At 40.1% G+C, this 22,675-nt stretch overlaps 1 protein-coding gene across 1 annotated transcript; it reads right to left on the reverse strand.

The window, feature by feature from the left end:
* Positions 1 to 10,829: 10,829 nt before the first annotated feature.
* LOC137291866 (uncharacterized) lies at positions 10,830 to 18,262 on the reverse strand. Its single transcript, XM_067823408.1, has 3 exons — positions 18,068 to 18,262; positions 14,565 to 14,798; positions 10,830 to 12,976 (listed from the first exon to the last, which is right to left on the reverse strand). The coding sequence occupies exons 1-3, from the start codon at positions 18,110 to 18,112 to the stop codon at positions 11,591 to 11,593; spliced, it is 1,665 nt and encodes a 554-aa protein (XP_067679509.1). The 5' UTR covers positions 18,113 to 18,262; the 3' UTR covers positions 10,830 to 11,590.
* Between the last annotated feature and the right edge of the window lie 4,413 nt (positions 18,263 to 22,675).

The raw sequence follows: 22,675 nt of genomic DNA on the forward strand, positions 1-22,675 counted from the left end.
CAGGCTCATCGTTGTGTTTGTCAACCACATAGCACCAGTTTTGTTGAATGCAACAGCATTATATTGCTAAAATATTGACCTTTTTTTCTGATCATGTATTCATAATTTACTTGGCTAGAAAACAAGACAGCATCTGCTAATAATATTAACATCTTCAAATATTCAAGACAGTTTTAAGGTTTGTACTCAGACTGTCTTGACAACCCCACAGATTCCCATTGAAAGTATCATGTGAGTTTAGTTTTATGCCACTTATGGCAATATTCCAGCAATATCAGGGCAGGAGGCACAAGAAATTGACATCACCCATGTGGGGATTTGAACCTGGTCTTTCTGAGTAACGAATGGAAGCTTTAACCTCTAGACTACCCCACCATCCTTTCATCAAAGTAGTTCCGGCTTCCTGCTATCTCACAATGAGGTCACTGAACAGTAAACTAATGCAGGATATTATACATCAGACCTCATTGTATTCATCGAGTTACAAAGTCAAATTGTAGAAACAAAATTCTATAACATTTCAGAATAAATAATGTTAGATTTTAACATTTTAAAATTTTTTTTATTCCATTTCAAGTTACATGTACAGGTAGAAGAATGACATATGTTGGCATTTACATCGTCAAGTTAGTACAAAATTGTATACACATAAGAGGATGTACATATATAGACGGACAGAAGCTGGGTGAAAATATTATCGCTGTAGTGGGCATATTAGTTAGAGTATGTTAAACTGTGTATGTGCTAAATTAGAAAGCCATATCATCATATCTAAGTGTTGCCATTTCCTAGTAAAACAACTAGGCTTGTCATATTTCATTGCAGTAAACCATTCAGTAATTTGAGATATTCAGCAAAGGATATATCCTGCTGTTTAATGCTTGAAGTTTAGATCAATCTTTTCACAGGTAGTAAAATGTGATTTACTACTTGATTATTTGAGGGCAGTCCAAACATGATAATTAATTTAGATCTATCTAACTAAATGTAAGATTTGGTAAGTAAAAACAGTATAGGAAAATCAAAACTACCGAAATATTTCAAAGGGCTGTATTTGAGAACACAACAGAGTAGGTAACTGTTTTAAAGAAATGTATTCATCATGTAGTTTACTGAGTTAAGAGATGGTTATTTTCTATGTAGACACGAGTAATCCGTGTATTTCTGTATTTGGCGCTACATGTGACCGATTTGCGTTCACATAGCTGCAACACTCAAGCCATAGCACAACCAGCTCAGACAGAAATTATCATCAAACATTTATTGGCCTGAATAGTGATGCTGAAGTGGTAGAATTATCCTGTAAATACCCACTTTCCTATCAGTCTTAAAGGTTCCTTTCACACCAGTGAAACTTACCTAGACCCCATGTCACAAAGCAGTTGTGGTGCTAAGATGATCGTAACTCCCATACTTTTACCACAGACTTGCAGCTGTCGTAGTGCTATGATCACTTTGTGAAGTGGGCCCTTGACTAGCAAGCATATGTAAATTCCTAGCCTAGAAGTCTAGCCTCATTTGGGGAAATATTATGACAGTTTAAGCATTGCATTATCACAAACCAATACTGAATGTGTGACATGTCGTTTCTTAATGAAGATCAGTAGAAAACTTTCAAGATGATGCACTTTCTGTTGAAACATTCACTATTATCTGTTTCAGGCAAAATATAATTTGTGTATATTTGTGTATTTGTGTAATTATATGTAAATTGCAACAACATATGGATATGTTTATCTACAAGAAAAAAACATGATATGAATGGTTCTTTACAAATCCTTGTGGGTAGAATAGTGGTTAAAGTGTTCACTTGTCGCGCTAAAGTCCTGGGTTTGATTCCTAACATTGGTACAATGTGTGAAGCCCATTGTTAGTTGATTATTTACAAACCTCCATTATATAGCTGGAAAATTGCTGAGTGTGATGTTAAACAACAAACAAAGAAATGAGAGGCCAAGACATCCAATTTGCTGTGCAGTCTTGTGTCCTACTGCCACCTCAGAAACCATCAATCATGAGTTCGAAGTCCATTCCAATCAGATTGTGTTTACAAGTGTGTCACCACCATACAGATGATTGAGTGGTTCACATCACTTCCAAATGCTAGCACTTGCACTCTCTGCTTGCATGCATACACTGATTGGCACAATGATTTACACAAGTTGAATGTATGTTCCTCAAACCTAGCATACCCCGTAAGCCCACTTACCACTCCGCACTGGTCAGCTGTAACATACATCAGTCTTCGTTGTAACCTGTTAGCTGCAGCTTGACATTTCACTTAAAATCACATTTGTAATTTAGAGGATATGTACAGTGGAAACTGTCTAATCTGGCACGCATTGGAACTGAGGAAATAATAGACAATGTGCCAGATTGCACAACTGATGATAAATGTACACGCTACGGAAAGAACTTGGATTTTAATCTGGTGTTGACAAGTTGCTGAATTAGACAGATGCCGTTTTTGACAGCTTCCACTATATATGTTTATGAAAATATATTGATATATCAGGTTTTGAAAGGTGCTTAGAAGAGTTACACATAAAGAAGTGAGTTTTTATGATTGTCAACTTGTTTATCATGTTATGAGGAACACAATGGAGTATCCTTAGAAGCACAGCTGTATCCTATCACGGGTAAACTGTAGTGCAAATGGGTTGCGCAGCGTAGACAAAATGACCTTTCTTTCATGAAGACTTGTCATATTCTGTATGCTGCGCAACCCCATTTGCACTACAGTTAGCCTGTGATCCTATTCATCTATAAATCTCAGCAACTGCCATACATGACTAAAGAGGGACCAAACCATTTGATATTGTTGCTGGATTGGGGGGAAACATTATCTTGAGTACTTCTTTGATAAAGTAATTGAATTTGAAAGAGGTATCTTCACTTTGGATATCTGATTTTATCCTACTCTTTGTGGTGTCATATTTGGGCATTAACAGCTTTTCAAACATGATTTTATTGGATGTTTGGCGATGATATTGTGGACGTCTGAAACGACATGGACAGAGTTCAGTCCTGTTTGATCCTGATTGTGCTAGATGACTAAGGTCTTTATTACTTTGCGTTTTCCTCCCAGTGCAAGCAGCCCACTGTATATAATTGAAAAACTGTTCAACAAACCAACTAACTTAACAAAGTTTTGAGGATAAATATATCTGCCTATTATTCTGATAACACAACTTAGAAGGTGTAGAAATCATTATGATAAGGACTGCAGTGTCTGTGTGGTTTAAAAGAGTTGATTTTCATTTCATTTGCCTAAGAATTTCAATTTTGTTTTTATGGAATTGACATTTAAAAGTAATGAAATGAGAGTCCCAGTATTTACGGGATCCTTACGAGCAGGACTCAATACATAACTCAATATTCAATACATGTTGACAATCCCATACATTATGAAGTGATATATAGCAGGGATATACTGACAATTTTACATCAGTGTTTATGTTACTAGTGTTCTGTGGTATTTGATTGGCCAAAAAGTTACGCTTTTAAGAATGACTTTTATTGGCTCATTTTGAGTAGTTGGGACATAAATTGTGTTAGCAGTTGTATCACTGACTATGTATTGTCTTTAATATTTTTAGGTAAATGAACAAATAATCAGTCTATATTTATATAATGTGCACACAGTTTTTGTTATGTCTGTAGATGCTAATATAGCCAGTGCTAAAGGATTTTGAAATGTTTACCACTGATGTCAGGATTTGGTGAATTTCTAACAGAGGTGACACTTTTGATGTTTTGGAAAGAAAGACAGTCTAGACACTGGTGGCCCAGCTGGCAAGGGCATTGAAATTTGCTGTGCAGAGTTATGTCCCTTTTGTGCTGTATCCCCGACACTGTTCAAGGTGATGTCAGCTCAACAAGGTGGTCCTGGGTCGTGGGTTACAAGGAGGAGGAAGATGTTTGAGAGCCATATCACACTGGGCATGTCTGTGATAAAACTTAACACCATACTTCCTCACTGTCAAGTGAATGTGGTTTACTTGATTTGGTTACCATGGTTATCTTACATGATTACATATCGTTCAGAATTTTCTATTATTTTCCCAGCAAATTTTTATGTTTTGTTTGATTCAGTTACCATGGTAATGCTTACTTGATTAGGTTGTTCTCAGAGTTGTCCTTTGTTTTAACAGAAAATAGTGTTTTGTTTGATTCTGTTACCATGGTTACTCTTACTTAATTGGGTTGTTCTCAGAGATTGTCCTTTATGTTGCCAGGAAAAAGTGTTCTCCTTGACTCTGTTACCATGGTTACTCATACTCTATTGGGTTGCTTTTAGCATTTTCCTCTATTTTACCAGGCCACACAAAGGAACCGTTATACATCTAGGTTTACATGTTACTGACCTACTCCCAGACACCACACACAACAATATTTTTAACTTAGTTTGAAATCGTGACAAAATCCATAGTGTGATGGTCTTTTCAATTTTAACCAGCTTGATATTACCATTGAATTTCAAGGAAATATGGAATGAGCTGACACCGTGATGATGGAATGGAAATGGTGTTAAATGATTAATGAAGAAGACAAATGGAAATGGTGTTCTGACTCCAGGTATTATACATCTTGTTGAAATGTGCTGAAACATTCATGAAATGTGAAATGTGTTTGATAATGAACTTTTGAATGTAGGGAACAGTTACAAGGTGATATGCCGGCTCATCTCAACCTGGTATGCACTGTTGAAAAGAAGTTAATGAATGTTTTATGTGATACAGTGAAACTTATACCAGCCTTCTCAATGTGGTACTCTGTAGCTGTTTTGAGGAGTATATTATTCCTTATAATTCATTATGTACCTATCTGATATTGTTCTATCATGAAACATGTTTATTAAACATAGAAGTTATTTTTACATATGTGTACATACAATGTCAGAAAATAAAATTTTCTTCACATATCATTTTAGATTTTTTTTTCTGTGTTTGATAGCAGCGTGTTTCCCTGTTTCATTACTTTTCTCATATTTTGGTTTAATGCCATCCTCTATATTATGGGGGCAAAGGGGTAGTCTAGTGGTTAAAGTGAAACTCGTCAAACTATCCCAGAGCCCTTATGTGGTATGGTCGCCCTACATGAGCCCTAAGCATTGGTGCCAACAGATTCTTTAGTTACATAGAAAGGTGATTTGGCTCCAAGACCTGTTTTAGTATTCAGATTTGTCAATCATTACTATTATGAAAGAAGTAAAATTGTTATTTTTGTCAAAATGTTTGCCACTTCTGTTTTAAAATGAAAATCAAGTTAATAGAATTAGGTAACAGCTTTGCCACCAAACCTGTGAAAAGGTTTTAAGCAACAGGTTCTGTTTTTATTTATCTGACAACCTGTTGACATCAAGGGGAAGTAACTCAGATCATGACCGGGTTCCTGGGAATACGCCCGATTTCTTCACTTGGGAACTAAATTTTGTCTTCTTTTGTATTTTTTCCCTTAAAATTTTCTTGAACTTTCAAAAAAGCCGAGGACAATTACGAGGAATTCACCACCACAATCCGTGCCAGGACACAGGTGCAAGTATGGACTCGTGACCGAGATTAGATGGTAAAAATGGCAGCCGATGTTGGCACCGACATACGTATTTTAGTCCAGTAATACTGGCAAAGGGGTAGAACAAATTGCAATAAAAATAAATAAACCAGTCAGATAACAAGTCACCTTGTTCTGACCAAGGAGGTCAACTTGAGCGTTGCGTCAGCCTGAGACTTGATGTACCGGTCGAATCAGTGATAGAAAAACTTCACTTCCGTGTCAAATGTTCGTTAAGATTGGCGTTCCCTAATTGACTACCAAGTTATTTACGTGTTGAGACAGACAAGTGCGAACTCACGTGCTAGTACACAGAAGAAAAGCCACTGGTATAGGCAAGGTGTCTGTGCTTCGTAACACGACCCGTGAAGGTCCCGGGGTAGAATAGGCCTTCAGTAACCCATGCTTGCCATAAAAGGCGACTATGCTTGTCGTAAGAGGCGACTAACGGGATCGGGTGGTCAGGCTCGCTGACTTGGTTGACACATGTCATCGGTTCCCAATTGCGCAGATCGATGCTCATGTTGTTGGTCACTGGATTGTCTGTTACAGACTCGATTATTTACAGACCGTCGCAATATGGCTGGAATATTGCTGAGTGCGGCGTAAAACTAAACTCACTCGCTCACTCACTTCGTAACACAGGTCCCAGGGTTTGAAACATTTCATTGGCATCATCGCCGCACTTACGCTGCTGTCGAAGGCTGTTTAATATGGCACCAATTCTAAAACGAGGTGATTGAATAGTATGCTCCATACTAACAAAGAAAGAAGCATTATATAATTTCAGAATAAAAATATTTTCACTAAATGTCATGAAAAGCACAATTACTGTGCCGTAAGAAAACATAATTAATTTTGGTAGAAGTAAGAAAAATAGACACCATTTTACCATTCACTAGGCATCTACTTACGATTTCGGTATATTCTAAGTAAATTTTCTTTTCTTGTTAATTCAATGTAGATAACATTGCACTTTAGTATTTCCTGATGTCTTCTCAAATGGAAGGTTCGAAATAGCGTGCGTACGTTTGGGGGTGGGGAATGTAATCTCTCAGTCCTGTTTTATAAACCAATTTACCTGATCTGTCTTATCTTGCGTTTCCACACGAAACGTTTGATTTTAATGACATTCAGAGTCATCTCGACAGCATTACTCCTCTTTTTCTCACTTCTCGTATTCGGCTAACTGATTAGTTTAAGGTGCCACAAATAGACGAGATGGGTAGTCACCCTTATCCGCGCCAATATTTGAGTGACTATGGTATTACGTAATTAAAGCCAATTAAGTCAATATAGACTATTTTGGTGATTCTGCAGGATAAATAATGCACTGTGTTGAACAATGTCATATATTTTCAAACCTAAAACAAACTCCAAACCCTGAGTCATCATTTCCACCCAACACACCCCACCCCAGGACACACGCAATAATCAAATTTACTTATCCAGAACGTTCGATACTGTTAACAATATTAGTACAATATTCAGGTCGATATCCCTCAGATCATGTATCATAAGCAGATCTCACGTCGGTGTATTATGTGACTGGAAAGCACCACGTTAAGGGAACATAGAAAGAAGTCCGTGTTTGAAAGAGCCAGTATAATGTTTTTAGGAAACAGTTCATCAATACCGCCAATACTCGGCTTAAATACCACATGGTCTAACCATGTATTGCACATGTATTGATTTCTCTTGACATCAGCGTTGAAGGAATAATCCGCTTTCTTGCCCTCTATCTTTAATACAATCACCGATAGTTGTACGACCTATTTCCGTCTCCAATACATGGACCTGTAGGGGTCTAGGTCCAGATCAGATCGATATTTGATATTACAGGTCAGCCTTGTGACATCAGGTATCAATGTTCTGTAGTAAACTCAATAAAAGCATTGATACCATTTTTAGAGCATAAGTGACTAAACCCGAATTCGGATTCTTAATATTTCCACATCTTATCTTAATGCTAGGACGTTTTCAACTGCCATGATGTACCATGTGAATCCAGGTGTAAGATCGCACTGTTGAACAGGTACCTAATGTAATCAAAGGACTTCACATTTTCGCGAAGACTGAACATTTTGAAAATATGTATGACGATTTGAGATGACCCCCCGACAGTGGCTGGTCATGATGTCAAGGTCATCTCAAGAACAATATTCTTTAGGGACACGAGGGCTTGTGGGTGTTTTGTCCGAAAGCAACTCATTTTCACAAAATAGATTTAGATTTTTTCTTGACATTTGAGAAAATGCTTAATCTTTCACAAGGGTGTGATTCAAATGCATAAACCATGTCTGTGGTGATGATCATCGCAAGTTTCCACGGATGACCAGAATTCGGGAACGGTTGCATCCACAGAAAGCACCCCACACCATGCAACTTCCGTCCCCGAATCTGTCTACTTCCTCTACACAACATTGGGCATGCCGTTAACGACGTCGTCTCCAGACTCTATGCCTGCCGTCCGCGAATCTGAGGGTAAACCTTAATTCATCGCTACAGACGGATCGATTCCAGTCTCACTGGGTCACAGCAGACGTTGACGTTGATGAAACGGAGTCAACATTGGCCCACGATATGGACGTCGAGAATGGAGATTGGCAGCCCGCAACCGATTTCGAATGGTATGTGAGGACATTCGACCTCTAAACATCTCAGCCCTGGTTTGTGTAGCCGGCAGAAATCTGTCACGTAGGTGACGGTGGACGATTTGACGGTCTTCTGTCTTCTGACGTCACACGTGGACGACACGACCTTGGGTGATCAGAAATGGTACCAGTTTGTTGCGGACGACCTCGCAAGTCATACTCAGCACGACGGCTGAATCCCATTGCTCTTGCGACTTCAATAACTGATCTTCCCACTTGCAACATGCCAACGGCACGTTCACGTTGCATATTTGTAAATCGTGGCATTCAAAGTACCGTTAGAATTGTGGTTTAAAAGATTGTTTTTTTCAATTCCTGAGGCCAATGCAAACACGTGCAAATGAAGAAAACTTCGATGCGAAGATCACGTGATCGACTGCACGTGCAAAACCTGATTTGGCACTGACGTCATTTGCACGACGAATGGATGGGTTTGAATGGGTTTTGCTAACGTTTTTCTAGAGTCGAAAGATAGGGATCCTATTTCGGTTACATAGATGTATCATCAGAGAAAAATTATTCATTATTTTTAAAAATTACATTTTGTGAAGTTTCTTTTTTGTAATTTATATTTTTGTACTACAATATCAAGTATATCCGAAAATATATACAATACTTTCATGTCAGAGGAACATATTTCAGCACGATTCAGTCATTCAAGCAACACATTATGAATTATAAATATATCTCATAACTCATTTGTCATTTTCACATCTTTAAGCACTCGCGAACGAATGTCATCATGGCAGACGTGAAACTACTGAGTGTCAAGCTGAAGGTCATCAGTGTCAGTTTCTTGTATTAACCCTATGAGAGTCCAGAAATGCCTGGTTTCCTCACCCTCTGGAACCAATCAGAGTACAAAATGGCCGGGGGAATATTCAGCCATTCTACCTGCGGTGCCTGTGCCAGCTGTTGGGGGTTCTGTGCCTTTTGCTGGCGTGATCGCCGACTTTTATCAAGAGCACACCATAAACGTTCGATTGGGTTTACATGCTGGGATTCTGAGGGCAAGAAAACTACATGCGCAGAAGACTGTTGTCTGCCTTGCTGTTTGGGGTCGGGCGTTTTCGTGTTGAAAAAGTGACCTTTGCTTTTTGCATGATGTGAAGGAGGTGTGGCTGAAGAATGTCGTCAGTATAACGTTGTGCCTTGAATTGCCTTGCTCATGGAACAAGTCTGTATGTGAGATGGCGGACATCACTACCACCGTGCTCTGTGACCTTGAAACCAATGACGTCGCAGCAGACGATATTGACGAGTCATGCCCTCTGCGCGTGGACGGTGCCTCGATGTCCTGGCTGAAAGCCTGTGGAATATTGGTATATCTGGTCGACCGTTGTCGGACTGAACCCACATCAACCTGTCCTACAGCTGTCTCACACAGTCCACCGGAAACATGTAGGTCCCGACTTGACCCCCGCGTCTGTGGGTCCATAGTTTTGCTAAAAATCTGACCATGAGTCTTCGTAAACATAGGCTCTGTATTTTCCTTTACAGAAGAGCAGCGTAACGAGTAATACCGAGCTCAAGTTTACACAGACTCAGTCTTCTGTCAGCTATTTGCTGATGACGTTGTTGAGCTGAGTTCTGTCATTTGTTTCAGGTTTTCGCTTTTAACTTTTCAAAAGAAAACCATTGTTTTCACAGTCCAACAATTCATGTAGGTACTTTCTCGGGGTTTATTTGGTCCCGATAAATGCAGACGTGAGAAGTTTGCCAACTTTATAACTTGGCGGTTATTTTTAGCAGAGTATATAATCACCACAATTTAGATTTGCCCATGGTTGTATTGAATAAGTTAGTTCTCACTGCAGTCAGCACCATTCCAGATAATGTGCTAAGATCGATCGTCAAGACGTCAATTTCTGGATTCTCTCATTTAGATCGCCGTCATATGGCTGGGATATTGTTGAGTGGCGCGTTAAACTACACGTAAACAGACAGACAGACATGAACAATAATATACGCCCATTCTGATCATACCTCACAGATAAATGTCGCTTTCTGACTGACTGGGAGCTCTTCTATTATTTTCAGTGCACCCCGCTCAGAAGCGAGTAAGACTGACTATGTACCCCGTTGGGAATGCCGAGTTTATTTGACATTTCGTGGTAGTGATTCTTTATCTCGAATACCATTGAATCACGTATGATGTACGGAAATGACCGATGTTTTGCGAATACAAATTGATGGAAGCAAGAGAACTCTAAATTTCTTTTTCTTGTCTGTAAATTCTACCGATGGCTGTAAAATGAGCTGTACCATGCTTCGAACAATTCAAACTTAACATTGAGGTGTTCGGTAAGATAATATGTTGTTCACTGGTCCCTCGATGTTTACTTATGTTCCCGCACCCCTCGGGCTCAGGGAATATCATGTTTGGTATTTTTTTTACCAAAAATAACAAGTGACGAAGTGAGTTTAGTTTTACGTCACTGTAGATATTCCAGCAATATCACAGCGGGGGACACCAGAAATGAGCTTCATACATGGTGCCCATGTTGGGAATCAAACCCGGGTCTTCGGCGTGACGAACGAACGCTTTAATCACTACGCTACCACATCGCCTTCAGTAATAACGAAGTTTGAATGTTAAAAAAACAAACACAAACGTTAAGATAAGGTTAAAACACATATAACATTTACTCTGGCCAGCGTAACAAGAAATATCACAGTGACACAAAAAATATATATCCCGCCGTCAAGGCGATCGTGATTTATGTGTGGGAGGAAACAGGTGATCCATTACAACCAATTGATCTTGGGCTTGATCGTTATTACACGTTGAAGACCAACCGTGTACACACAAAATAGTTCCCTCGTTGAAACAAATAAACGGATTAGTTGGTTTAGTGTCCAAGGACGCCCTGTTCTCAGCGCCGATGTGTCGATCTGCAATTTCAGCGGCAGTCTCAATATCACGCCCAGCGATAACGTTATTGAACTATATATTCATGGAACCACCAATATCAGACCAAGCCCCAAATAGTTTGTTGGTGCAAGCTGTTCAAGTTCAAGGTAATCCAAAACGTAGTGGAATAAACACGCGGTGTTAACAACTTGGTCACGTGAAAAAAAAAAACAACCTTGTAGTTACAAGAGAATATAATTAATTGAAATATTTGGTTAAATGGGCATATATAACAAGCATGAAATACACAATCCTTCCTTGAATAATATATTAAAAGCGTGATCATAGCATGCACTTCTGTAACAGTGATTTTTAAGCGCCCACGCTGGTTGTTTTACCACGCGCCCGTCATGAATCAGAGGCTTTGTGCATACAACAGATGTCCCTCCCTAAAACGGCTAAACATCCCCAAATGGGAGAAATGAATTTGAAGTATAAAAAGTAAAAAATAACAACAAAATAATCTTTTTCAAACATTCATGAACATGCTCCCCTGCACCTCGCCCTCCCCTTCCTCCTTCAACCTGTCTGAGCACGACAATTCGACGGAGTCGTCCTCCCCGGGACCCCCGGGCTCTTTGCTATGCACATGACTGTGGACCACCTGGCGGAGCCTCCCTCCGTCTCGGACAGGAGGGAGACACCCGGTGCTGCGATGTATCCCGGGCAAAGGGTCTCCGTAAGAAGAGAACTGATCCCGAACCAGCATTGTGGCCTTGGATGGTCGCTCCCTCGTGCTGGGTTCTCGAGGTGGGGGCTCTCCACCCCATACAACCTTGGAATTATTCAGTCGACAGAATACTTTGTCGAGGATGTGCTTTTCATGAAGAAGGGTCTTGTCATGAAACTCGCCGCTGGGCTGCATCACGGTAGGGGATGGTGATCTATTTCCAGTATCCTCCTTGTTCAATGAGGTGTTGGAGGCAGAGAGTCGGACACTCAAAGGGGAGGGACTCCTTTTGGGCCAAGTCTGACTGAGAGCCCCGTCAGTATCCAGTTCAGAATGGTTTCTGTCTTTGCTTAGAAACCCAGGCCCCGATGCTCGTCTGCGCTTCAGATCAGCGTTTTCAACATCGGCAATTTTTAAATTTTCACCTTTAACCTTCTTACCGACCCCTTTTCCTTTTTTGGACTGCTTTGCTTTCTCATCTTTGTCAGGGTGATTACAGATCTCTCTGATCTCCCTCGCACACTCCCTAACAGTTGTAACCAGTTCTCCCAGACTTGCAAGACTAAGTTCCGTTTCTTCATCACTTAGCTGTTCCGCGGTTCTTCTGACGGCCGACTTCAGACGACGATTGACGGAAGGCGATCTTGGTGATTTCAAAGGCGCAACTGGGTGATTGTTTAGCCGCTTGCTGTTCTCGTCCGAAAGTTTGTTAGCCTCATTCTGAACATATTCCTCCCCAGTGATTATGACATCAGGTGGAGGTAATCCAGCGCACGGTGATGGCGTGATTTTCTCGGACGAGTCTTCCACCGATGCATCTTGAACTTCCTGTATAAACTGGTGCATCTTCTCATTCATTGACTGCCATTTGTGATTGGTAGGAGTAGGATTTGGTGCTTGTTCTTCAGCCCATTCGAAATCGGTAGCCATGTTGGAAGTTTCCTGATTGGAATCGGAGTCCTTTGTACAACTAGAGATTATTTTCACTACGTCAAGGTGGCCTCCTTGAGCTGCATGTTCCAATGCCCCCATTCCATCAAAGTTCTTCTTCAAAAGGTCAAGATTGATGTGACCTTTTTTGTGATAATCAATGAAGACCTTGACAATGTCAACATGACCAAGCGCGCATGCGTACATCAGACCTGTATTCCCATCGGCATCTGTAAGATCCGCTCGAAGGTTGTTCTGAAGATATAAAATATGCATACATTACTAAACGGGTTTATTATTAATCACAACCATTTGCTCTTTTTTTATTTTGGAGAGTGTAACTGATTATCAATTCCAGCAGTACCAGTAGGCTTGATCCAAGTCGCTGCATCTCTAGCCAAGCTGTTCAGAGTATTACAGCAGTTGGTACGGCAGCCTCCATCGAAGTGTAGCAGAACACGATACAATCTTAGTACACATGTATCGTTGTAGTCCGTGACTAATGAAAAGTCCAGTAAACATTAAAGATAATTCACATCTTAAACCAGCTACTTTTGTAAAAGACGACCAGTGGTCATTACTGATCAGTAACTGATCTGCGATAGCTAGGACACATAGGATGGACATTTAACAGCTCCACACTATTTATACTCTTCCTGTCATTGCATTATCTATAACGTTTATGTCTCAGTTGGAAATGAACATCTGTTGACTCAAAGACTTTTGACTAGGTCTACTTTCCAAAACATCTGTCGCATATACCCTTTCAGTAGCTCATACCCGGTTCATTTCAAGATTTCACAAATCTACTCATTCAACGTTTCACAATCTACTAATTCTACATTTCATAAATATACTAATTCACCATTTCAGAAATCTACTCATTCAACATTTCAGAAATCTACTCATTCAACTTTTCAGATATCTACTCATTCAACATTCCAGGAATCTACTCATTCAACGTTTCGGAAATCTACTCTAAAAAAATCAGCAATCTACCCATTTACCATTTAAGGAATCTACTCATTCACCATTTCAGGAGTCAACTCATTCAACGTTCCCAGTCTCTACTAATTCAACATTCCAGAAATCTACCCATTCAACATTTCAGTAATCAACACAGTCAGTGTTTCCTGCCTGTATACAATCATAATTTCAGGATGCAACTGTTCAATGTCTGCACGTTCATAATGTCTTGGACCCGTGAAGATCCGGGTTAGAATAGGTAGGCCTTCAGCAACCAATGTCGTAAGACGCGTTATCGCGTGGTCAGACACGTCATCGCTTCCCAAATGCATATATCGATGCTCATGCAATTGATCGCTGGACCGTCTGTTCCAGATTCAATTATTTACAGACCGTCGCCATATAGCTGGAATATTGCTGTGAGTGTCGTAAAACAAACAAACAGACAGACAGACAAACAAACAAACAAACAAAAAAGAATACAGCCAATCATAATATAATTACATGAATTGTTTTGTTCAACATCTCAAATACACATTCGCAACATCAACCACCCCTAACATTTCCACAACCTAAACATTTCAAACATCGACGTACCCGTTCAGATACTTAACCATCCCGCTAAAATATCCCGAATCAAACCGTTCACTGCATCTATATACCCGTTTGTCCGTTTCATAACATGTGACTCAGAACAATATAAATAAATTACTAGAAAACAGAAACTTTAAATAAAACCGATGTTCTTAGACCATTAAAAGGTTGGCTTATGTTTGATTTATTCACGTCTCCATTTAATGGAATAGGAACAGATTAAGATGAGATAACATACGGGTCGTTCGATATTTGGTAAGAAATGAATACCGTGACAACTTACGAATTGGAGAAGCTGCATAACTGTATCAAGCTGGTTCAGAATGCAACCGTACATGATTACCGACTGGCCACGGCCGTTTTGAAGGTTGATGTCGGCGCCGGACGCCAGTAGAAGCTTAATGACGCCAAACCTGCAGTCTGGGTCATGGACATACATCACACATGCCATGAGAGGCGTCTCCATGCGCTCGTTGCGGGCGTTGACGTCATATCCGGCCTCCAAAAGCAGCTTCACCTGGAGGAAAATAAAATATATATAAACTTTGGAAGTGACTACAGACTACAGACCAGTTAAGTGGGCCTACATAAATAGTTCGATTTACTCGAAGTTCGACATAGTCGTATAAACAAGCACTTATTAGTGAACGAGATTACGTCGACACAACCGTGAGACTAAGGCCTAGTCTCTGAATATATATAATGGTGACAGTTAAAAACAGACCGATTTTAATGGGCGGCGGCCTGTACATATTTGAGACTGGACCAGGCAGTCCAGTGATCAACAACATGGGCATCGATCTACCAGCAATTGGGATACGATGACAAGTGTCATGATGACAGTTCTAATCTTCAGCGAATGGAAACAATACTAAAGGTAATGGAAGTTCACTGGCACCGATAAACTTAAAATGAACAGTAAATATACATTTGACTGCGAACCCTTATCTTATCTATTTAGAAACTATCCATCTATCGATTGTTTAGAATCAACGTTTCAAATCAGTTGAATCTATGGAAACTGTTTTGCATTATTACGTCAAATGAAAAACACAAATAGAATTTCACCACTTAAACTATTTAAATGTATTCTCATATTATATAGTTTTATATGGATAAAAGTGGTTGTTTTTTTATTAATTTTTAAGTGTATGTATTTTTACGTCATTTCAGTATCTCTTGAAGAAGTCATCCACGAAAACAGCTTTTGATTGACACAAGTCAGTTCACTGATATACGAACCTATTATCGTTAAAACTTTTGAAATATAATTTATTTAAAGACAGTATATGTTGCATGCTACGGTATTATTAATAGATCAACTCAGCAGTGGATAGGTTCATATTAATGTCACGTCAAATATGAATAAATCATTCAACCATTCTTTGACACACACGTCATGCCGAGAACCTGGGTTCGATTCCCGACATGAGTTTGTGAAGCCCATTTCCGTTGCCCTCCGTCATGGCATTGCGGTGTAAAACTAAATTCACTCACTTTAGAAGAACGATCTTCTTTTCAGTGAACGTTGTCATCTCGTTTGAAATTTTTGTTTTCAAATGTGGCTCATTTCTAAAGTCTGACTAAATTTATATTGAGATTGGCAAAATCAGCTATATTCCGAGCCAAGTTTCTGTTGTTGAGCTCCACTTCAATACAAGGGGCATACATTCAACTTGACAGGTAAATCATTTTCGTCATGTTTCGATTTATCGGTGTCAAGGGATCAGTTAAAGGTTTGGTGGAAAGCCGAGTTTGAAGAAGATTAATAATGAATCAAACTGGCTAACAATCTGTTCTCATCGATTATCTATTTATACCCCCATACCAATCCAACAAACAGGCGAACCACTGCAGACATGGGTGAGAACGGATGTGAAAATTGAGTCTTCACTTCCCGTGGGGAGCTGAGGTGAAATGGCAGTTTATAACGCGTTCAAGACTAGAGTACATATATATCGCCCTCGCGTGGGTGCGTGTGGGTTTTCTGGGTTAGTGCAGGTGATGTAGAGCTTGCCTGGCAGAATTATCTACCCGCAGTATAAACATGGGTACCCGCTCAGAACAAGTATACAAACTCAAAACCAACCAATCCTTGTCTTATCGCATTCGTATCCACTCGTCCCTTTCCGTAATCTTCGGGACGAGTAGCTACAAATGACCCTTTTCATGCGCTGTCCAGTGAAAATTCGGGTTATAATTGATCTTTAGTAATCCATGCATGATCGGGTTTAGGGACACTGAATATGTTGACACATGTCATTGTACCCAAATTGCTAAGTCCGATGCTCATGATGTTGATCACTGGATTGTCTGGTCCAGACTCGATTACTTACAGACCACCGCCACAGAGCTGGAATATTGCTGGGTGCGGCGTAAAACTAAACTCACTCATGCCAAATAGGTAAACAACAAGTATCTGTGAACGCAATTCTGTGTGGTGCCTACGGGGATCGAACCCGACGGTCTCTGTGCAGACCGCTTCTTCACCCTGGAAGCGGTCCCACGAGCCCTTTTCAGTCGGACAGACTAGCACAGAGCTGGAGTGAGCACCCCAGGGACCGGTCAAAGAAAGCAACTTTAGCACTGTGACAATCACAATTCCCAGTAAAGGTATAGATGTCACGACGTCATTACGGCTAAGATAGTTTCGTGCAGCCGGACCAAATAATTGTGCTTTGCAAAAGTGTTTTTTTGCCTTGATTTTGTGCCTCTGCGGATATTTTTTCTTCCACAATTGTTTCAAATATACCAGTGAGCAATTATTTTTGAATACCTGACTCACAAATTTTCCAGTATTTTCAAATCCGATGGCCTTACCACGTCTTGACCAGCAAATAGTGATTGATATCATGAAATGCGAACTGCAACCGCGCGGCCGAGAATATATATTCCATGTTTTACTGGCATTCGTAACTACTCGGGTCATTCCGGAAAGCCGGAAGAGGCGAGTAGTTACGATTGGTTTTACTGGGTGATATTACCGGTTTCGCCGAACTTCGGTGGCACTTGGTCTCAATCAATATCACCATAACGTATATTACTGACGCAACGAATCATTTGTCTGTTGTGAATATTCATGTCTATTTGTCTCGTGTATAGGTTGACAATTTCACTCGTAGGTGGGAACGCATCAGCCTCCATGAATGAGATGAGTGAGTTTAGTTTTACGCCATACTCAGCAGTATTCCAGCTATATGGTGGCGGCCTGTAAATAATCGATTCTGGACCAGACAATTCAGTGATCAACAGCAAGAGCATCGTCGCCTTTTGTGACAAGCATGGGTTGATGAAGGCCTATTCTGCCCCAGCCCTTCACGGGTCTCTCCCAAACAAGAACGAGATTATATTTGACAAGCACAGCTAGTATATTCTCTGTGCATAGGGGCTCTGCACTGCCAGGCAAGGTTTGTTCGATGATACGGACAAAATACCATAGAAGTAAGAATCCACTTCAAGCCTACACGTTTAGTCGTTTGTCTATAAAAGGGCAATCTTGGCCAACACAATTGTGTTAATTATGTGATAATTTCACACATTAGCGCTTAAAGGTCGTTTGGTTCTCCAGACAAATCCTGTGACTAAATATAGATCTTCATTTCAAGAACAACACCCGGCTATCGAGTCAAATCGTAAGAATAAGTATTGTATTTTATTACAGAGATAACTTTAACTGCCTCATGTTCCCTCTTTGTGATTGCAGAGACAGATATTTTCCCTAGCCCGTCAACACGAGAACCAGGATTTACCAAACATGGGCACGTTTACCGTATGACAGAATCTTACCTGCCGTATGCTATTTCTCTTGACCACCTCGAACAAATCGGTCATAATCAAGAAACACGTTTATCCACAACCAGATGAATCAGAAGTCATTGCCTGCTGCCAAGCACAGCAGACGACGCTCTGCGTGCTTGCCAGTGTAAACGCATTGATAGCGTGGCTGGTGCTGCGTCGATCATTTCATGATTCCGGAACAATGGTGTGACGTCACGTACACCCATAGAACAATCACATGTGACGTCACTATTGTATTTCCGGTCCTGCACGTTATCCATGATCTGTGTGTTTGACATCATGTTCGTTCCTCAATATGGAAACGTAGTACCCTCATTAAGTCCTCGTTTATCGACATTGTCGGCGCCGATGAATTATTTAGTGTCTTCTATACACAACACACAGTGATACCTAGATTCCGCGACTGTACCCATTACAAACAATTAATGACGACTTTTATTGACAGCCATTACTCCTCAAATCATCTCTGTTGATGTGTTTGTGAGACATTTTGTTGAAATATATATCAAAAGTTACATACCTCGCCACTACTAAAGCAAAAAGATGATAATATATGTTCCTCTTAATATAAAAAAACAACAACATGCACTTAGCGGTATAGTTCCATGTCGAAAGGAGCGGTGATGTAGCCTAGTGGTTCAAGCGTTCACTCGACATGCCGAAGATAATAATGGTAATAAAAATTTATAAAGCAGATATTGTCATGCATAATACATGCTTAAAGCGCCAGATTCAATCCCCCACATGGATACGATCTGACAAGCCCATTTGGGATACCCCCCTCCTTGATATCGCTGAAATATTGCTAAACTAAAAGCGGCATAAAAGCGACATAAAGCCATACTTACTCATCCCGAGTAGACGTTAACAGATGTGTGCGAGTGTGTGTGTATACTGAAAGTAACAAGGAAACATTACTGACTGGGCAGTGAGAAGGTGAAACCAGTTCATTGACAAAGTATAGGCTCAGGAGCCCGATATGTACAGACTAAAAGGGGGCAGGTTTAAAAAACGAGATTATTTATTTTCAGTAGACTAGTGGAGGAGTGTTTCATAAATGGATGTTGTTATCCATGTTTGGTCAATATGTTATCTGCTTCCTGTTCTGATAAAGATAAATTTTACCTGTAGCTGAAAAGGTGAAAGAAGATTTGATTCAATCCGGCTTTGTCCCTAAAACTGAAAGGTCGTGATGGTCGACTTCCCTGTCTCTAGAGTGGTAAGGCTTCCATACCAAACTGTTTCCGTGGTTTTGTCTATTCCTGGTGGACAAGTATACTTCGGATCGTCAGTATCTACGTTTTCATAAGCATAAATATCAGAGTGTGAGATGACTGGCCTCAGTCGTTGGTCAGATAGACTCAAAAGTGGACAGATGCAACAGAATTACAACAGAATATCATTAAAATATTGACACACTTCAACATATGTAACATGGGAGGGAGCAAAGAAAGGGACAGCCAGGTGTGCGAGAACGAATGAAGACGGCACAGCACGGGTTTATAAATCAATAACTTTGTCGGCACTTATGCACGTGCTCCTCGTTCATTTGAGTGTATTTCTGACCATCTCTCTATATATACAACATTACACTTATATCTCACCTCTGGGGATCATTTAGTCTGACCTTTGTGGGTCATTCATATATTTTTCAGCATATTCATTTTAAAATTTCACCAGGGGTTTGGCAACAAGGTTACATGGATATTTAGTTGAGAAACACTTTAAAGTCATTTTGAGTATCTGTTTGGGGATTTAATATTGCTGTTTTTGTTTGTATTCGCATATTTAATGAAACAAATCCCATTTTCTATTCTTAAGCCCTAATTAGACACTCCAAATATAAAGTGAACGGCTGGGAATGATTACTTTAGAATGTGTGATAAACAAATATTTTCACCCTCCATTTAGTTGTAATTCTTTTAGACGTTTAATAACTTAAAACAACTAAATAAATAAAAGTGAAAAAAAGTAAATACGGCAGTTCAATATACAAGGGCTTCGGTTATGTCAAGTACCATTGGAATCAAACAGAAATGGAGTTATCGTTCTTGTGAATTTTGATATACCTGTCCAGATCTAACCGAGCCTATGGCGTGTCTTGGGTTAATGTGGATCTGACTGGCGAATATGATTTGGATTTTAATGTGTTAGCGTTGATTTCAGTATTCTCTGATTTCATGTTTCTGTTATGTTGTCCAGTGTTTAAGGAGATGGGTTAGAGAGCTTGCCAGGTGGTAGGAGGAGTTCAGCTGACGAGATTTGCCCGAGTTGTTGTCTCACTGTAGTGCTGTTTCTACGGCACTGAAATACAGTTATGGTATTGCAGCATGGAATACGCCTTATCAATTGCCTTTGCCACCATTACAGTGCGCGATATACGTTGTCTCCGTTGTTTCAGGAAAGTGAATCATTTGCCCCCAGTGCAAACTGCGTTTTGATGCATTCATTATGGTCATGTTGTAGTGGGTCTGGAGCAGCCTAGTCTTTCTGAGAATAGTTTGGTAAGAAACGTGTTGAAGGCGGTTAAAAGAAAGTTGCCTAGGTGTGTTTGTGAAAAGAGCCATTTACTGTCGAATCTTTGAAGGGCGTTTAGAACACATAAGAAAAGCAAGATTTACGAATGTCAATTACACGACGGTTCAGGACATCCGAGACGATCCCATTTCAATCTCAGGTCATTATACTTCTTACAAATACCAGGACCTCGTCATACTTAACGTAAAGATTGCATTGCAGACAGAGTGATTTATGCACATGCTCGTGATTGATTCTGCATAGATTATGGATGTTAAGTCACGCCGTATGACGTAGATTATGGATGTTAAGTCACGCCGTATGGCGTAGATTATGGATGTTAAGTCACGTCGTATGGCGTAGATTATGGATGTTAAGTCACGGCGCATGGCGTAGATTATGGATGTTAAGTCACGGCGTATGGCGTAGATTATGGATGTTAAGTCACGCCGTATGGCGTAGATTATGGATGTTAAGTCACGCCGTATGGCGTAGATTATGGATGTTAAGTCACGGCGTACGGCGTAGATTATGGATGTTAAGTCACGCCGTATGGCGATATTATGTTGTATTCAGCCTCGGCTTTATGCTCACTTCCAGTTAGTCGAGAAACGTAGGTCAAAATGTTGATCGACGTTTGACCTTTTCAACTCATGGTCCCTGCATATCTGCATATCATTGTCACAACGTGAATGTGCGTTCTGTACTGAATTTCCTTTCCATGACACATTGATTTTTATTTTCATTTGAGTTGATTTTTCATGATTGAACAAAATCACAAAATCGGGATTCTCATTAGCTCCTATGTTTTTTGGTCTTATTTCGAAATGTGTATCTTTGTTTTGGGGAATAAATTCAATGTTCACCACCAACAGCACTGCCGTGTAGATTGGGACTATCCACCTTCGTAACTAGTGGTTTAACAGTGATGTTTAACATGCTGGGTATCAGGCAATCTAAGATACTCCTCCACACTCATCTTTGTCTGGTAGGTGGTTAATGTTCACATCACCGATGTGGGCGGTACGGTAGCCTTGTGGTTAAAGCATTCGCTAGTCACAACGAAGTTCGATTCCCCACATGGGTACAATAAGGGAGACCCATTTCTAGAGTTCCCCGGCGTGATATTGCTGGAATATTGCTAAAAGCGGCGTAAAACTCAACTCATTCATTCACTTCACCAATGTTATAGCTTCTCCATGATATCATCAGACATGGTGGATTTTGAATTCATTAATAACGTTATGATGATATTGTAATTTACTGATAGGAAAATTATACGCTGTCCATGAGAGGCCACATTCAGTCACGCAACAGACTGTTTTTTTTCAAATTCTGGTTTCAAGCACTTTAAAGACAGTTTCAATACTGCAATTCTTCATTGTGTGTCAGAGAAATTACTTGGTATAGTCACTTTGTTTGGGAGGTATTTTAGAATGTCACTCAAACAAGTTTGAACAGCCGCACAACACCAGCCGCTACTGACGTCATCATCAGCCTCATCTCCACCTGCTTCAACTCAACCTAATTCATCTGCATGGGGTGATGCTATCTATGAGCAAATCCATGTTGATGAGTTGAGATTGTTCTTGTTATTGATGATATGTATGTTGAAATGAATGAATGAATGAATGAATGAATGAATGAATGAATGAATGAATGAATGAATGAATGAATGAATGAATGAATGAATGAATGAAACCACAGTGTCAATTTTATTGGGTAGCCTAATAATGCCGGACCATATTACACAGAGAACAACTTGCCCTGCACGCTCATTGATGTGTGTCCTCTAATCCCAGATAATCACCTGCTGGCTGCTGGCAAACTAGGGGTATACCCTCCATCACCAACCCCAATCTATTGCATAAACATCTCTGTTTTACCTGCTCCTCCAGTGTATGTCTGTACATGGCTTCCACGACTTCCTGTGTACTCACTGGCTTCAACAGCCTACTGCTCAACCAGTTATGTTGCTTGCTTTGTCACCTTCAGAATGTATTGAAGAAAATGGGGATCGCAAAACATTTCAGGTTTTAAGCACGACAAACGTAACAGACTTGATTCATTATTTTTTCA

The sequence above is a fragment of the Haliotis asinina genome, chromosome 7, assembly GCF_037392515.1.
Source record: "Haliotis asinina isolate JCU_RB_2024 chromosome 7, JCU_Hal_asi_v2, whole genome shotgun sequence".
Lineage (NCBI taxonomy): Eukaryota > Metazoa > Mollusca > Gastropoda > Lepetellida > Haliotidae > Haliotis > Haliotis asinina.

Excerpts from the sequence above, each read along its gene's own strand:
- LOC137291866 (XM_067823408.1), bottom strand. The coding sequence starts at position 18,112 with ATGACCGATTTGTTCGAGGTGGTCAAGAGAAATAGCATACGGCAG. Across the intron at positions 14,799-18,067 it reads AGAGAAATAGCATACGGCAG|GTGAAGCTGCTTTTGGAGGC; the intron begins GTAAGATTCTGT and ends ATTTTCCTCCAG. Across the intron at positions 12,977-14,564 it reads TTATGCAGCTTCTCCAATTC|AACAACCTTCGAGCGGATCT; the intron begins GTAAGTTGTCAC and ends TTATATCTTCAG.